Source organism: Maniola hyperantus, chromosome 26, assembly GCF_902806685.2.
Source record: "Maniola hyperantus chromosome 26, iAphHyp1.2, whole genome shotgun sequence".
In the NCBI taxonomy this organism is placed as follows: Eukaryota; Metazoa; Arthropoda; class Insecta; order Lepidoptera; family Nymphalidae; genus Maniola; species Maniola hyperantus.
The window spans coordinates 773,636-789,375 of NC_048561.1; the positions used below are offsets into that span (position 1 = coordinate 773,636).

The 15,740-nt window shown below is 35.0% G+C and overlaps 1 protein-coding gene and 2 long non-coding RNA genes across 3 annotated transcripts; 2 read left to right on the plus strand and 1 right to left on the minus strand.

Moving 5' to 3' along the window:
• Nucleotides 1-950: 950 nt before the first annotated feature.
• LOC138404199 (uncharacterized) lies at nt 951-4,299 on the plus strand. Its single transcript, XR_011238218.1, has 4 exons — nt 951-1,933; nt 2,741-2,947; nt 3,449-3,598; nt 3,905-4,299. It is a non-coding gene; the product is annotated as an uncharacterized lncRNA (long non-coding RNA).
• A 15-nt stretch (nt 4,300-4,314) lies between these two features.
• LOC138404201 (uncharacterized) lies at nt 4,315-6,339 on the plus strand. The gene is made up of 2 exons (XR_011238220.1): nt 4,315-5,012; nt 5,584-6,339. It is a non-coding gene; the product is annotated as an uncharacterized lncRNA (long non-coding RNA).
• A 2,887-nt stretch (nt 6,340-9,226) lies between these two features.
• LOC117994051 (zinc finger protein 544-like) lies at nt 9,227-15,016 on the minus strand. Its single transcript, XM_069507521.1, has 8 exons — nt 14,929-15,016; nt 14,416-14,590; nt 13,384-13,476; nt 12,351-12,485; nt 11,914-12,261; nt 11,687-11,781; nt 11,522-11,565; nt 9,227-10,835 (listed from the first exon to the last, which is right to left on the minus strand). Exons 1-8 carry the CDS (start codon nt 15,012-15,014, stop codon nt 9,934-9,936), a joined length of 1,878 nt encoding a protein of 625 aa, XP_069363622.1. The 5' UTR covers nt 15,015-15,016; the 3' UTR covers nt 9,227-9,933.
• Nucleotides 15,017-15,740: the final 724 nt, after the last annotated feature.

The window sequence follows — 15,740 nt, forward strand, 5'->3', positions numbered from 1 at the left end:
AATCAAAGAAAAAATTAAAGTAATTGAACGTGAAAATCAAGTCAACAGGGACACGAATCCGAATCCTATTTACGAAATGAAAATCGAAATGAGTACTAAATCCATCGAGGAGATAAGGAAATGCCTCGAAGTCATTATCACGGCTAGGGAAGACGCAGAGAGAGTTATCCAGGGAAAATCTGAAGACAATTACACTACCCAATCTCTACACGCGAATGCATCCGACGACAATAATATGAAATTAAAATCCAAAGGGCCAACAAGTAAAGAAATGTCCACAAAGAAACAAGATAAAAATCGGGGACTATTTCAAGGTCGTCAGGGAAGTTTTAGGAAACAATTCAAAAGAAAATGGGAAGAGCCAGTAGGAAACCAAGAAAGGCAACACGAAAAGAAAAGAAAACTTCACTGCATCTTCTGTCAGGAGAACCATTTTAACGATCAATGCAAAGCCTTTACAACGTTACGAGAAAGGAAAAATAAATTAATTAACCGATGCTACGCATGTCTTCGCATAGGACACACCGTAAAGACATGTGTGAGAAAACCAAAATGCGCACACTGCAACGAGATTGGATCACATAATCGGGCACTTTGTCCTAGAACTTTATCGAAGGAGATAGAACCGACTAACACTCTAATGCAGCTAAACGCCAAAGGTACTACTATACTTCAAACAGCAGTTGTGAACGCGAAATCTGAAAAGGAAGGACACGTGGAGACAAAATGCCGTATTCTATTAGACTCAGGAAGTCAGCGCACATATATAACACGAGAAGTCGCGAAACAATGCACTGCAATGCAATGTTCATGGTGCACTGGAACCATAGACAACGTTCACAGACTGCATTATCAAGATTATTAGACAGCTATGAGCTAACAGACCATCCAATTTCTTGGTCGACCTCCAACCACGATACACGATCAACAGCTGATTTCGAATCGGTCCTGACCATAGGGGTGCAACTCCAGAACATTAAAAAATCGCAAATTGAAATTCGCTTGTGGTGCCATCTAAGCGCGAGTACGGCTAAACAAATAGATAACAGTTAATAAAAGACGTAAATAGATGGCGGGCACATTGTTGTAATTTTAAATTACAAACATTTGGACAGCCACAGTCACCGTCAGTGGTGCCAGATTAGGCGAATTACCGCCATTTAGGCTACCTCGGCGGGCCAATCGGCGCCCAAAAATCCCGATTGGCTACCAGTAACCATTTAGGCTACCAGTAGGGCGATTGTCTAAAACCGGTATCAATCATTATTACAATCTCAATTGTTCTGATTGGCTGAATTTGTGCAATCCTTGTTGCAACAATGCATTGTAGCCAATAGTGAGCGAGCATTAACCAATCAGAGATGATTGTGATCGTAACATTGTAGCTGTCAAACAACCGCGGTAGGGCCCCTGGAAGATAGAAACGGGCGATTTTAGGCTACTCAGCAGGCAAAATCCTAAAACAAATTCCTAAAGGCCGGCAACGCATCGGCGGCTCCTCTGGTGCTGCAAATGTTCATGGGCGGCGGTAATCACTTAACATCAGGTGACCCGCCTGCTCGCTTGCTCGCTATATCTATTAAAAAAAAAAAAAAAAACGGGCGAATTCAATTGGTAAATATCTGGCAACCCTGGTCACCGTTGAAGTTCAAAACTTTTCATGTTTTCGTGTATTGTTGTTTGTGCGGTTCTAAATATTTCTATTTCTGATAAATTTATCTGACCCTGCTTTGTTTACTGGACTCTGTGTTTCCTTTAACCACCTCGATAACTACCTAAGGATTGATTTACGGACTCGATTCATGCCTGAACGATTGACCACGGCTACGGATTACGGACTTGTTTTTGCTTTGTGAAAAGATTTTCTGTCGATAGATTTGTGCAGGGAAAATGCCACGGAGATCTCGATGTGTGTTCGGATGTGAGCAATTCGGTAAGTTTAAAATCAGCTCACTTGTAATCTAACACAAATCTCTTAAACGAGTCAAACTCTATGCTCCATTAGTACATTAGGTATTTTATCATGATACTAAATAATTCCTGCGATTTCGTCCACGTGGATATCATCCAAAAAACCATTTTAGAAATCCCGTGAGAAGTCCAATTTTCCGTGATAAAAGTAGCCTACAACCGTCTCCGATGCAAGCTATCTCTTCACCAAATAGATGATGCCCGCCACTTTGTCTACGTTGGTTTAGCGTTTTAAAGAATCCCATGGGAACTGTTTGATTTTCCGAGGCAAAAGTAGCCTATGTCCTTACCTGGATGCAAGCTTCTCTGTACCTTCTAACTTTTATCATAAACGGTTACACAAATTGACTGTGAAAAGCTAGCAGACAGACAGCCTGACATACTTTTGCATTTATAATATTGGTAAGGATTATTGACTACTAATTCTGTACATTTTTTGTTTTGTAATTAAGTGTAGGTACGTAGGTACAACATTAGATATTATTTTGAACTTTAATGACTATGGTTTTTTTATATTTTACTAGCTGCCCCAGCGAACGTCTTACCGCCTAGTCGATTTCGGGCAATTCCATAAAAACCATCCTCGTACTTCAAGGAATATTATAAAAAAAGAATTAGCGAAATCGGTTCAGCTGTTCTCGAAATTTGCGCTTAGCAACACATTCAGTGATTCATTTTTATATATATATTATAGAGATTAAGTAAATAAGTACAATAAGTATAGATAATACAATAATATATTGCATATTTTATGTTACTACTTTTTCAGATGTTTTGCATCACTTTCCAAAACCTGGCCACTCCTCTTTGAAACGATTTCAACAATGGAAAGAGATAGTAGGACAAGATTTAGAAAGCAAGACTGATGATGAAATATATACGAATTATCGAATTTGCAATCACCACTTTGAAGATCGTTTTTTATACCATCACAGTAAAAGACTAGCAAAGACAGCATTTCCTTCTCTTAACCTTGGTGAGTTTTATTTATTAGTTATTACAGTAGAGAGGATTTTGAGAAATTACATTGATTGACATGTCAATAATAGGTCAAAGCACAGATTGTAGAAGCTTGAAAACACTGGCCAAGTGTGGGTCAGACTTGTGCACAGAGGGTCCCATACTTCAGTCGTATTTTTCGACGTTTTGCACGATAAATCAAGAACTGCTATGTAGAAAATAACTGGCCAAGTGCGAGTTGGACACAGCACATAGGGTTCTGTAATACACAAGAGTAAAACAGATCACTTTTCTTAACAAGCCGCAAAACTGTAGAGGTTTATTGTTAATATCAAAAAAATCGACTTGGCAGCGCTACGGGATACCCCACTTGGTATCAAATGTAATAAGTACAAATGTTTCTATGGAATCTTCAAAACTGAAATCTCCTAATGAAGTTGCAGACAGAAACTAACTATGTATAACTAATAATTATAACATAAACACTTCTTCTAAAACTCTATTTTGCATATTTCAGGTGCCATTGATTCAAGTCTAGATGCTAATACAATAAATCAACCAGAAAGTTCTACACATAATCAATCGGTCGCTCAAAGTACCCCATCTGTGGTTCACAACATCCAAGCAGGATATTCTCAAACTCAGATTCAGAAAAAAATAATTACTAGTAAGTTGTGGCCATAAACAACAAATAATACACATACACACATACACACTGGGAGGTTACCTGGCTGGCACCCCACTAGACCTAGGTCTACTTAATTGTTATTACTTGTTTTTATCTGTATTATAAGTATTTTTTGTGTTCCTTATATGTAATTTAATATGTAATAATATCCAATAAATTTAATTTAATTTAATTAAATAAGAGATAAAAAATCTTTACTGTTTAACAAGATTTTAACAAGAATAGAGTATTGAAAATTGTCTAATAGTTAATGTATACTTAATAAAAACACCTTTTTTTTTTCAGGAAAAGCTGGTCAAAGACATGTGAATCTCAAAGTTCAGAAATTGTTAAGGAAAATAGTTAATTTGAAAAATAAATTATTCGAACAAAGAAACCAAGTAAAGATAGCAAAAAAAATGTCAAAAACAAAATTATTTAACAAGGTTCTAAAATACTTACCTATGCCTGCTCAAACACTTGTAAAAATGCAATTAACACAGCATAACAAAAAAAGCCGTGGAAGAAGATTTAATCATGCAGAAAAATTAATGTCACTCTCGATATATAAGAAAAGTCCAAAAGGCTATAACTTTTTGAGAAAAATGTTAACTTTGCCATCAAAACGAACATTACTGGATGTCCTTAAACAAATAACAATTAAACCAGGCTTAAACCCTGCGATAATTAAACTTTTGAAAAATGCGACACAAATTGGGGATGGAGCAACGATTATGTGTATTAATCTTTGATGAAATGTCTTTGTCTCCATCCCTACATTTCAATACAGCATTCGATCAAGTAATCGGATTTGAAGATTTTGGGGGAAATGAAATTACAGAGAATATTGCTGACCATGTTTTGGTATTCATGATAAAGGGGCTAAAAGCTAAGTTCAAACAGCCAATTTGCTATTTGTTTTGCAAAAGTGCCACAAAGGCAGTAATATTAAAAAGGTGTATTAAAAACATAATTACACAAATTAATCAAACAGGATTGGCTGTCGTCTCAACTGTCTGTGATCAATCTACAACTAACAACAAAGTTATAAATGAGCTGATAAAAGAGACTAAAGTAGATTGTCTTAGATTAGGCAACGAGCCTAGGGATAGTAGTTTTGCTGTAGAAAATAATAATATATTCCCCTTATTTGATCCCCCACATTTGTTAAAAGGAATACGAAACAATTTACTGACAAAAGAATTAAGATTCACACAGGAGGACGAAGTAAAGACTGCTAAATGGATACATTTAAAGCTTCTGTTAGATATTGATGCAGGAGAAGATGACTTACGAATGTGCAACAAGTTAACAGAAGCTCATGTACTCATAGAGAAAATTCCGAAGATGAAAGTAAAACATGCTGCACAAGTTTTTAGTCAGCGTGTATCAGGAGCGCTACGATTTTGTGCAAGTAAGTACTGTTAATGTTCTGAAACTTTTAAAGACCTGATATTTGAAGACCTTCTTCACTTTAGAATTAATTCATCAGACTTTGGTACTACTTGACTAGCAAGGACTAATCTTATTCTCAATAATTATTTATTAGCAACATATATGGCGCTATTTTACATCTGTAATGTGATGATAGTGCAACTTTAAAACATCCACAACTCCATACTAATATTATAAATGGTTGACGCCAGCTCACTATTGGCTACAATGCATTGTTGCAACAAGAATCGCACAAATTCAGCCAATCACAACAACTGAGATTGTAATAATGATTGATGCCGGTTTTATGAAATCGACCCACAGCCCACCCAATTTTGACGTTTGGTATACAAATAACTTCTTAGGGAAGGACACTACTTTTTTCTCTGAAAATCATAGAGTTCATAGATTTTAAGAAACCTAAATCCACGCGGGTGAAGTCGCGAGCATCAGCTACAAATCCATGTAAATGTGGCCTGACATTTATGTATAAAAAAATATATTTAAGTATTTATTTAAGTATTTAATTTTTAATCTTTTTTCTTTTTCAGAAAATAATTTACTACCACAAGAGTGTGCTGACACAGCCGACTTGCTGCTATTATTTGATCGTCTTTTTGACTCCTTTAATGGAGGGTCTTATAAAAAGACCCATAAAATATATAAAAATTGTTTGAAAATGAACTCTGACCATTTTAAATTATGGGATGAAAGTGTGCCAATATTAAAATCAATGCGATTTAAGATGGAAACAAAAAAAAAAGATGGAACAGTAAGTATTCGTTATGAACAGGTTCCATCAATTAAAAATTGGATCCACAATATTAAAGTTATGAAAGAATTGTGGCTATATCTAAATGAAAAACATAATGTAACTAGTTTGTTAACGCGCTGTTTTAACCAAGATCCTGTGGAAAACTTTTTCTCCTCTGTGAGGAGCCACGGGGCTAGAAACACAAACCCTACCTGCCAGCAGTTTGAAAGTATTTACAAAACATTACTTGTAAATAATTTAAATTCAAGTCACTCATTAGGGGCTAACTGTGAGGAAGATCCTAACAAAATGTTACAAAATTTAGATTGTCTTTTGATAGAAAATGACATCAAAGAGCCCCCGATGAGCAATGAGCCAATGGATACAGATCTAAGTATAGAAAATTTGGCAGATAGTAGTTCAGAAATTGGAGACAAATTAATAATCTCTGAAACTAAAAAGTATGTGACAGGGTTTGTCATAAAAAAGCTAAAAAGGAATGTGTGTAAATCTTGTATAAAATGCAATAATGAATTGTGTGACACCACCCCACCTCAAGCAGATGAATACATACATTCTATCGATATCACAAGGAGATCTCTTTACCGACCCTCGCGTAACTTTTCAAATTGTGTGAGAAATATAATAAAAATAGTAAAAAGCATGTTAAAAAATGATCCTGGGAAAAGTGGCAAAAGTCAAATGATAAAATTATTAGTTGATCAGAGTACAAGTTTTGATTTTTTAACATGTGATACACACAAAGTCAATTTGAAAAATTATATAATAAATTTTGTGATCAAATTGATTATTCACAGCTGGTGCAATAATGTAAATAAAATTTTAAAAGGTAAAAATTCAGATACTGAAAATGATAGCATAAAAATTCAGGCGTTGAGATATTATCAAACACATAAAGGTAAATAATCTATTTTATGCAATCTAATGAAATCAGTAGTTGAATTACAGACTTCGTTTGATAAAACTAGCTTATGCTCGCGACTTTGTCCGCGTGGACTTCACAAGTTTCAACCCCCTATTTCACCCCCTTAGGGGTTGAATTTTCAAAAACCCTTTCTTAGCGGATGCCTACTTCAAAATAGCTATCTGCATGCCAAATTTCAGCCCGATCCGTCCAGTAATTTGAGCTGTGCGTTGATAGGTCAGTCAGTCAGTCAGTCACCCTTTCCTTTTATATATTTAGATAAGGGGAATCATTCAAGCTTCTGTCAACTATTGCACATTCGTAAGTCATCTTCTGCATCAATATCTAACAGAAGCTATATCCGTTTGGCAGTCTTTACTAAATTGTTTTCTTTAGTAAATTGTTTTGTATTCCTTTTAACAAATATGGGGGATTAAATTGTTAATTGTAGATTGATCACAGACTCTTGCCAATCCTGTGTGATTAATTTGTGTAATTATGTTTTTAATATTACTGCCTTTGTGGCACTAGTCAAATATAATATAATCTATATATAAAAGGAAAAGGTGACTGACTGACTGACTGACTGACTGATCTATCAACGCACAGCTCAAACTACTGGACGGATCACGCTGAAATTCGGCATGCAGATAGCTATTATAACGTAGGCGTCCGCTAAGAAAGGATTTTTCAAAATTCAACCCCTGAAGGGATAAAATAGGGGTTTGAAGTTTGTATGAAACTCTGTCAGTTTTGAAGTGTCTATAAAGTTTTGTAGTTAATATTTTTGCAATTTGCAGTATGACATATTTTATTAAGCTCATATGTTAAAATCTCATTGTTAAAGATCAACTCTAAGTGTGTGAAACAGGGGTTCAAAATTTGTGTAGTCCACGCGAACGAAATCGCGGGCATAAGCTAGTAAACATAAATTCCCATCAATAAAATCAATCTAGTAGATTGGTTTTATTGATTACTTGATTTAGTATAATTTATGTTTATTATTTTACAGTTAATTTACAGGGAATTTTATTTAATATAATTTATGTTAATTTTTTTTATTTTTAATATTACAATAAAACTTAAAGCTAGCTTTATGTTAATTATCTTTGGCTCATATAACAATTATTTTATTGTTTTCTGACTACACAAATACACCAATTGTGGTAATAATTTGAAAATTATTAAAAGTAAATAACCGAAAATGTTAAATTTGAATAGTAATTATTTCACAATCTTGCGGGTCTTGAATTTGGGTATGTATTTTATAGTGTTTACATACACTTCGTATTGTTTTCTATTCTATTGTATTTTATGTATCTACCTAGTTACGAATTTATGATAATAAATATTTACAAAACCTTAAAACCTTTTTCTTTCTATAATATAGTTATAATTAAGTAGCTCAAAGAGTCATAGTCTTGTAATATATATTTTTAAACATGTTTTAAACAAACGTTAATGGAATTATTAATGTTTATTTAAAACGTGTTCCAAAAATATAAAATATTCTAGTAAAGTACATTTAAATAGCATTTAAATTTTCGCGCTCTCGCACGCCTAGCGCGCTTTTAGTGCCCTCTTGATGTGAGTACACGCGTAACTTTGAAAAAGAAATCTAGAGTCGCACATCTATTTCTAGTATATAGTAGATAATCTATGGTCCTGACGAACAGTGTTTATCGACTTCATCGAGTAACTGTGGCCCGATTCAGCGAGCATGAAAACTGTTTTTATTGGTCATATTAATCAGTCAGTTGTGAAAACAACTGAATCTTATGCTACTCATATTACAAAATATGCTTAATTGTGTGATCATACCGCAACGAATCGGCGTGGTTTTTTAGGACATACCTACGTATATTATGTTCCCACGGGATTATAAAATCCTGACTCCACGCGGACGAAGTCGCGGGCATCAACTAGTCTGCAATAAATATACCGACCTTCCCACATGTAGGTACCTAAAAGCAAGTAAGGTCGTAAGGTATTAAGTATTTACAGAAAGATAATAAATGCGCCTGTCTGTCTCACGTCACGTTCGCTCGTCGCTACAGATTACAGAAGCTCTGTAAGCCCTGGGTGTTCTTTATTATCATGTATAGCATCACTCGGAGAAGCAGTTATTATTGAAATTTTTAAACGAATGATTGAGATGTCCTCTCAAACTTAACTTGCGGGTCAGGGGTTATCAAGATTTTTTTTTTTTCATGGCGGCCATGTTGAATATTTAATTATTTGTGGCGGCAATAGAAATAGACATTCTTGGTATGAGATACGGTGTAAGAAATATCTACCCTCATGTTATTTAATTAAAGGTATTGAAAAAATATCCAAATTCGGACCTCCAAAATCGGTTACCCACCCAGTCACAGACTTGGATCAACGATGCTTAAAAATCACAATCTCTTGATACATATATTGTGTTGTCACAAGTAGGGCATACGTCCGCCACGCAATAATCATATATAAATAAATAATAATAAGAATAAATTACAGGTCCGAAATCCAAACCTTCCTCTGAAACGAGTTTATCTATTGGTGGAAATCAAATGAAAATCCTCACACACACACACATTTTCATAATCATTTATTTATTTTGCTCAAATATGGAGCATGGCGTGCAAAATTAATTGAACCCAGCATCTCATCTCACCTTCTTAAAATACTATTATGTCGTCATGTAAAAGTTATTAATTATTCAAATATCTATGCATTATTTAAAATTTGTCATTTAAAAAGTCATCAACATTATAATAGTTTTTATTTAATAATAAAATTAAATAAATACCGTCTAAAAGATGAAAGGCTCATTACATAACTGTGTGGCGGTAGATGGTTATGGATACGTATCGCCGTACATTATTCTTATATGTAGACAATTGTTGAGATGGTAAACAAATTTTATATTTGTCTACTAGTTGGTTTTATATCTGTCTTCAGTTTTAAATATTGGGGATATTTACGGACAACGATGCAAATTTTATAAATATCTCGTCTACAGATAGCAAAACTCGCCAAAAACTGCACCAGTGTCCAGTACGTTTACAGTATGAACATCTCTATCGTACTCCATAGTGACGTCTTACAAGAAGCCCGTATACTGTGAAGGAGTATGTCACTCAGTGACGCGAGTGCTCGCGAGCGAGTCGAGTAACGGGGCGTGGTATAGTTTGACGTGCGTGTACAGATACACGGACCTACGCAGTAAGCGTAAGGGATTTAGCGGTGAGTTCTTATGTGCCTCACTAAATCACTACTTTTGTAACATTTATACTGGCATAATTTACAACAGTACGGTTTTTCACCAGTGTGAGTTCTCATATGCACCACTAAACTACTATTTACGTTACATTTATACTGGCATAATTTACAACAGTATGGCTTTTCACCAGTGTGTGTTCTCATGTGCACTACTAAACTACTGTTTCGTGAAAATGTGTACTTGCATAACTTGCAAGAATATGTCTTTTCACCAGTGTGAGTTCTCATGTGCTTCCTTAATTCATTATTTGACACAAACTTACTCTCACATAACTTGCAACAATATGGCTTTTCACCAGTGTGAGTTCTCATGTGCTTAACTAAATCACTACTTTTGCAACATTTATACTGGCATAATTTACAACAGTATGGTTTTTCACCAGTGTGGGTTCTCATGTGCACCACTAAATTACTTCTTCGTGAACATTTATACTGGCAAATATTACAACAAAATGGCTTTTCACCAGTGTGTGTTCTTATGTGCTTCACTAAATCATATTTAATTTTAGTTTGGTACGGACAAATCTTGCAATTAAATCTATTTAGTAACGCATGACTCTGATGATGACTCTTAGCGACTGGTTCAATGTATTCTGTTGCAAGGACTCCACTCTGCCTTGTCGCCTGATAACTGATATCTTTGTAGGCAATGTTCTGACTCACACGAGATCTAACAGCTTTATGTGTTTTCGTCAGTGACCTGACTCGTCTTGGGACAACTTTCTTTGAGCAAATATCATATAGTTGGACAGAACAATCCGTTAGTCTTTTGTGTCGCCAACTATTGTCTGCATCGGCTTCTTCAGTTGATGGCTCTTTTATCTCGTTATTTGTCGCAAGACTCGCGGGCAGAGGAACGGCTGGAATCAAAATTCAAATTATTTACTTAAAGTAGGTACATTGTAGGTAATCTTTTTGAGAGTCTGGTGAAAGATGATAGTGGCGATAATTTTAATTACGTAAACTTAAAAGTAAAGCTGCGAGGCTTCCAAACGCGTCTAGGTTTGAGAAGAGCCCACAACAAACTCAGCCGGGTATTCTTTTTATTATCAGAACTTCACAAAATCTTTTAAACTTGAATCATTCCCTCAACTCTTTCCCAAGCTTTCTTATCATTTAAATAATCCTTAACATTGTAATAGGATTTTTCAATAAGTTTACGTTTTATGAAAACTTTGAACTTGTTGAGAGACATCTCCAATATGTCTTCTGGAAGCTTATTACGAAAACGTATACAGTTTCCAATAAATGAATTACTGAGTTTACTTAGCCTAGCAGCGGACATTACAAGTCTATTTTTATTTCCCGTATTTATATTATAACAGTAACTTTTTTTTGTTTATGTTTTTATGGACATATACTAAAAGGAAATGGAAATGAAACATTGTTAAAAAAAATTTTTTTATTCAATTAAACTATTACTAGTATTACTTTTACTATTACTTTATACTTCTGTGAGGCAGAGGAACGGCTGAAATGAAACATTGTTACTAATTCCTTATACTTCTGTGGTAATGTTTGTATGATAAATAACGCAGTATCTTACCTAAAGTCATGGCGGCGTGTGCGAAAGGGCTGGGGTCTGCCGGCCTGTGAAGTATATCAGAATTCAGAATGTATGTAGAGTGTACCGGGGAGCCCCTAGCCAGTATGTAGCTGTACTGCATATAGCAGCTTAGAGAGGAGGCAAGGTACTGGCAGGTATACTGACCTGTTCTCAGTGATAAGTGAAGAGTGTGAGGAGCTGCAGCTCACAGCTGTGTGAGGCTTGCATACTTGTGGCGTGTCACATTCACCATCACCATCCTGCCAAATACAAAAGAAATTCATAACCTTTCTGTCCTTTCAGGGTTCGAGAGAGCCCCTCCACAACTAAACAAGGTACTATATAAATGTAACAAGTAGAGGAAAGTGTGTAATAGTGGAAAACTATCTCACCTGGAGATGCATGCTCATGTGTTGCATGTACGCAAGTTCATGGACAAACTCCTCAGAACATAGTGTACATTGGAAGGAAACACTTTCATACTTCAACGGATCCTTAACAAAATCATAGATATTATCGTCATCTTCAGTCTTCACTTCCATGTCATCATCAACTGACATAGACTCATCATTTCCTTCAATTTTCACGATAATGGTTTCTTCTAATTCTGTCTGTTTGTCTTCCGAGGGGTGTTCTGGTATGTGTAAGTCACAGTGGTCGGGTCCTAGTGTTGTCAACACCATATTACTCTCTAGTTGGTGTTTTGTGCGATTTATCGTCTTTATATACTGTCTTGTTATCTGTTGAGAGACAAGTTAAGTATTCAATGTGTACAAAATGTACGAGTATAAAAAGATTCAAGATTATGTATGTACTTATAAGTACTCACTAATTCATGTTTTCCAACTAGCTCCATCATCAGTGCACGCGCTCTCAAGCTCTTGTCTCTGAATCTACTAAAGTTAATCAATCTCTGAGCACATTGTATGCAAACTGTTTGGTTTAGGTTTCCTAGATCACACAACTGAAACAACATGTTATTAATAGTACATTACATTCCAGGCCTGAAATATAGCGACTACTGGCCGAGTATTATTGAAAGGACAAGGCTCAAGCAGAGTCCTTTTAAACCTAACGAGGTTGGTAATCGCTAATTTCGGCCGAGAATCGTATAGTACTTTTCTTCCAATTGCGAGGAATCTTTAAAAAATTAATAGAAGAAACAAAGTTTTAATTCATATGTGTATATAAATGTATAGTATTTTGTTTTTTTAATTTTTACTGGTACATAATATAATAGGTATATTATATCATGTACCAGTAAAAATAAACAATAAAACAAAAAAAAACATTAAAAAATGACAAAAAAATCAAACAAATTAAAAAAACCTAAAATTTAAGAAAAAAAAATGTTTTTTAAATTAAAACAAAAAATTAAAAAAATCGAAAAAAGAAAGAACCATTAGAAAAATTTAATAAGAAATAAAGAAAAGAAGAATCATTGAAAAAAAAATGACAAAAAAATATGTATTAGAAAGATTAAAAAGAAACAATAATGATAAAAATAACTTAAAAAAAAGATAATACCTAATTAAATAATTTAGAAAAAATAAAAACTATTAATTAATTAAATTGTGTACCTAAAAAAAACTCAATTTATTTGTCTACACCATAAAGAACCTCGTCATCAGTACGAAACTGTCCAGCAATTTCCATTAGGTACTCCTCTTACCTAGGTAGTCCTCTTGGAAATTGCTGGCGTGCGGCCACTAAAGACCCGATTACAGTCCTCTGTAGTGACTTTCTTTAGTAAAGTAGCAAATTCCGAACAAGTGGAAGAAAAATATTTAAACACTCCTTAAATAATCCTTGTCTGTCCCTTGTATAGACTACATACAATAAATCATAAATTAACAACTTACAGGCTGTCCGGTTAACGTTTCATATGCTGCTTCCAATTTGTGTTCACTCATTAGCAATAGCTTACTGTCAGTGTCTAGGCATATCATGCAAACCTGGAAATATACTACCAGTTATTTCTACATTACTGTTTCCATACAATGTTGCATAAAAGAAAATTCAAAACAATACCTCATAATTAAAAACTGACTTCAATAAACATAAACACTAAAACAAAAAATAAAAAAAGGAGTAACGTATAGTTAACTATTATTCAGTAAAAGCTTCACTATCTTCAAAGGTCGAACTCTCGATCTTCCATGAATTATGTATAAGTACCGGAAATTGCTATTGCGCTGGAACCATGTCTCATTAACATCAGCGTGAAGTCAGCCGAAATAAAAATATACCGTCGACAAAATTTTTTTTAGACTAATTATAATAATTTATAAACCTAGCAGTAATAGTAAAATTTATAATTAAGTACAATTCATTACTTATTTTTAACAGACTTCAAAAAAAGGAGGAGGTTCTCAATTCGTCGGAATCTTTTTTTTAAATTTTAAATGTATATTAGTTTTAATTTAAAATACTTTATATTAAGTAGTAAATATTTGTGTACCTTTGTATTTAATAAGTACACACTCTGTGAGCTTGGTTTTATTTTGAAGTACATCAAGAGAAATCCCTACAGAGCAACGCAAGTTCTTTTATTTCACAAGAGTGTTTATAAACACATTATATGTACAATACGCGGCCGAATGTAATGTACATTGGCCTTTAGAATGACATTTCGGATTTGTAGAGCGTTGTCTGTCTGTATTTGTAGAGGCAACGCTCTATATATGACGTTCTACGATGTCTATATATGACGTTTTGTCGGTCTCACCGTCAGGCACAGCTCTCTAAAAATCTACTATCTCCTTCTAAAGGTTGATGTACATTACTTTCCGCTGCATACTGTATATTGTATGCATGGTTAAAACCTACTATTTACTTGATATTTAGTTACTTTTCGTTTTACTAACTATACAACACATGACATTTTGAGTTACCTGCACTGTTGAAGGAATAGCACCAGTACTAATTTGCCTTATACCACTTTCTGTTTCATAAATATCATCGTCTAGAAAATGCTGCGAGCAGACCACAGCAGAGTCTGGTAGGTGACCGTCTTGCTTGCCGAGGGCTCCGAGCCAAGCAGCACGGAGATGCACCTCACTAGGGAATCTGGATATTACCATTTATGTTATAGATATATATAGATAGCGCATTTGTGCAGCGTTGTCCTTGCCCTCCCCCTCCCCCCACTCTCCCACCCCCCCCGTGCGCAGGTACCGGATGACTATACCCAACCCGCTCTTGCTTTCCTGCAAGTGGATTGCAGAGCAATGCTTCTATGACCACCAGGGTGACTAACTAATTACTGCTCAAACCAACAGTCAGCACAGAGGTTAAGCTGACAAACACAATAAACTCTAACTTGCTAAAGTTTGACAAGTGAAAACTTGACTACGACTTGCATTGCAAGTCAACTCAATCATTGTAGGTACCTACTCACTACTCACCCATGAAAACTAATCGCCTTCCCCTCCCTGTGTGATGTGGACACATTGTCTGAAGTGTTGTTACAGGAAGGCACACAACACCGCATTTTCAAACGTAGTGATTATATTCTCTTTGGCATTTTCAAGACTTATTTCTGCTTCGATTACGTATCTTCTGTAGGCGTGTGAGACTATGGAATCGTGTTAGTTTCTACAAAATACAAATAGCAAGTGTTTCTCTTAACATTAATAATTTAGATATTTTCACTAACACAATTTGTTTTATTTAACTAAAAGCTACTTTTTATTTATGCATGAGTTATTGTTGTGTTGTTGTCTAAAACAGCGTTGAGAACACAGACCAATAACATATAGGGTTGAGAATTTCATATATTACAAAGTACTCTGTGGTTGAAAATTCAATATCCTATACCTATGTTATTGGTCTGTGAATTCAATTTTTTTAAATCACGAAATCCCATCGAAATCCAAATACATTTTTTTTGTAATAACCACAGATACCACAGATATCACAGACACTGACAAGAAATAAAAAACCATTGGCCACAGAGTATATGTGTGTAGTTAAGTGGTTTGTAATGGGTTTGTAACTATTTGCTGCGATTTGCTTGATGGCTTGAACAAAAAACCGTACCTAAAATTTGACAAACATGACAACATCGTCTGCTCAGGGTCTTGGTCAGGTCGGTCAGGTTGTACAACCCGCGTTGTTCTGAGCCGTAACGGCCGTAACCACTTACATCCAAGTAGCCGAGCGCCTCTGTACCGGAAGCCTAGTGATTATTCTCTTTGACCGGAAGAAGCTACCGGCA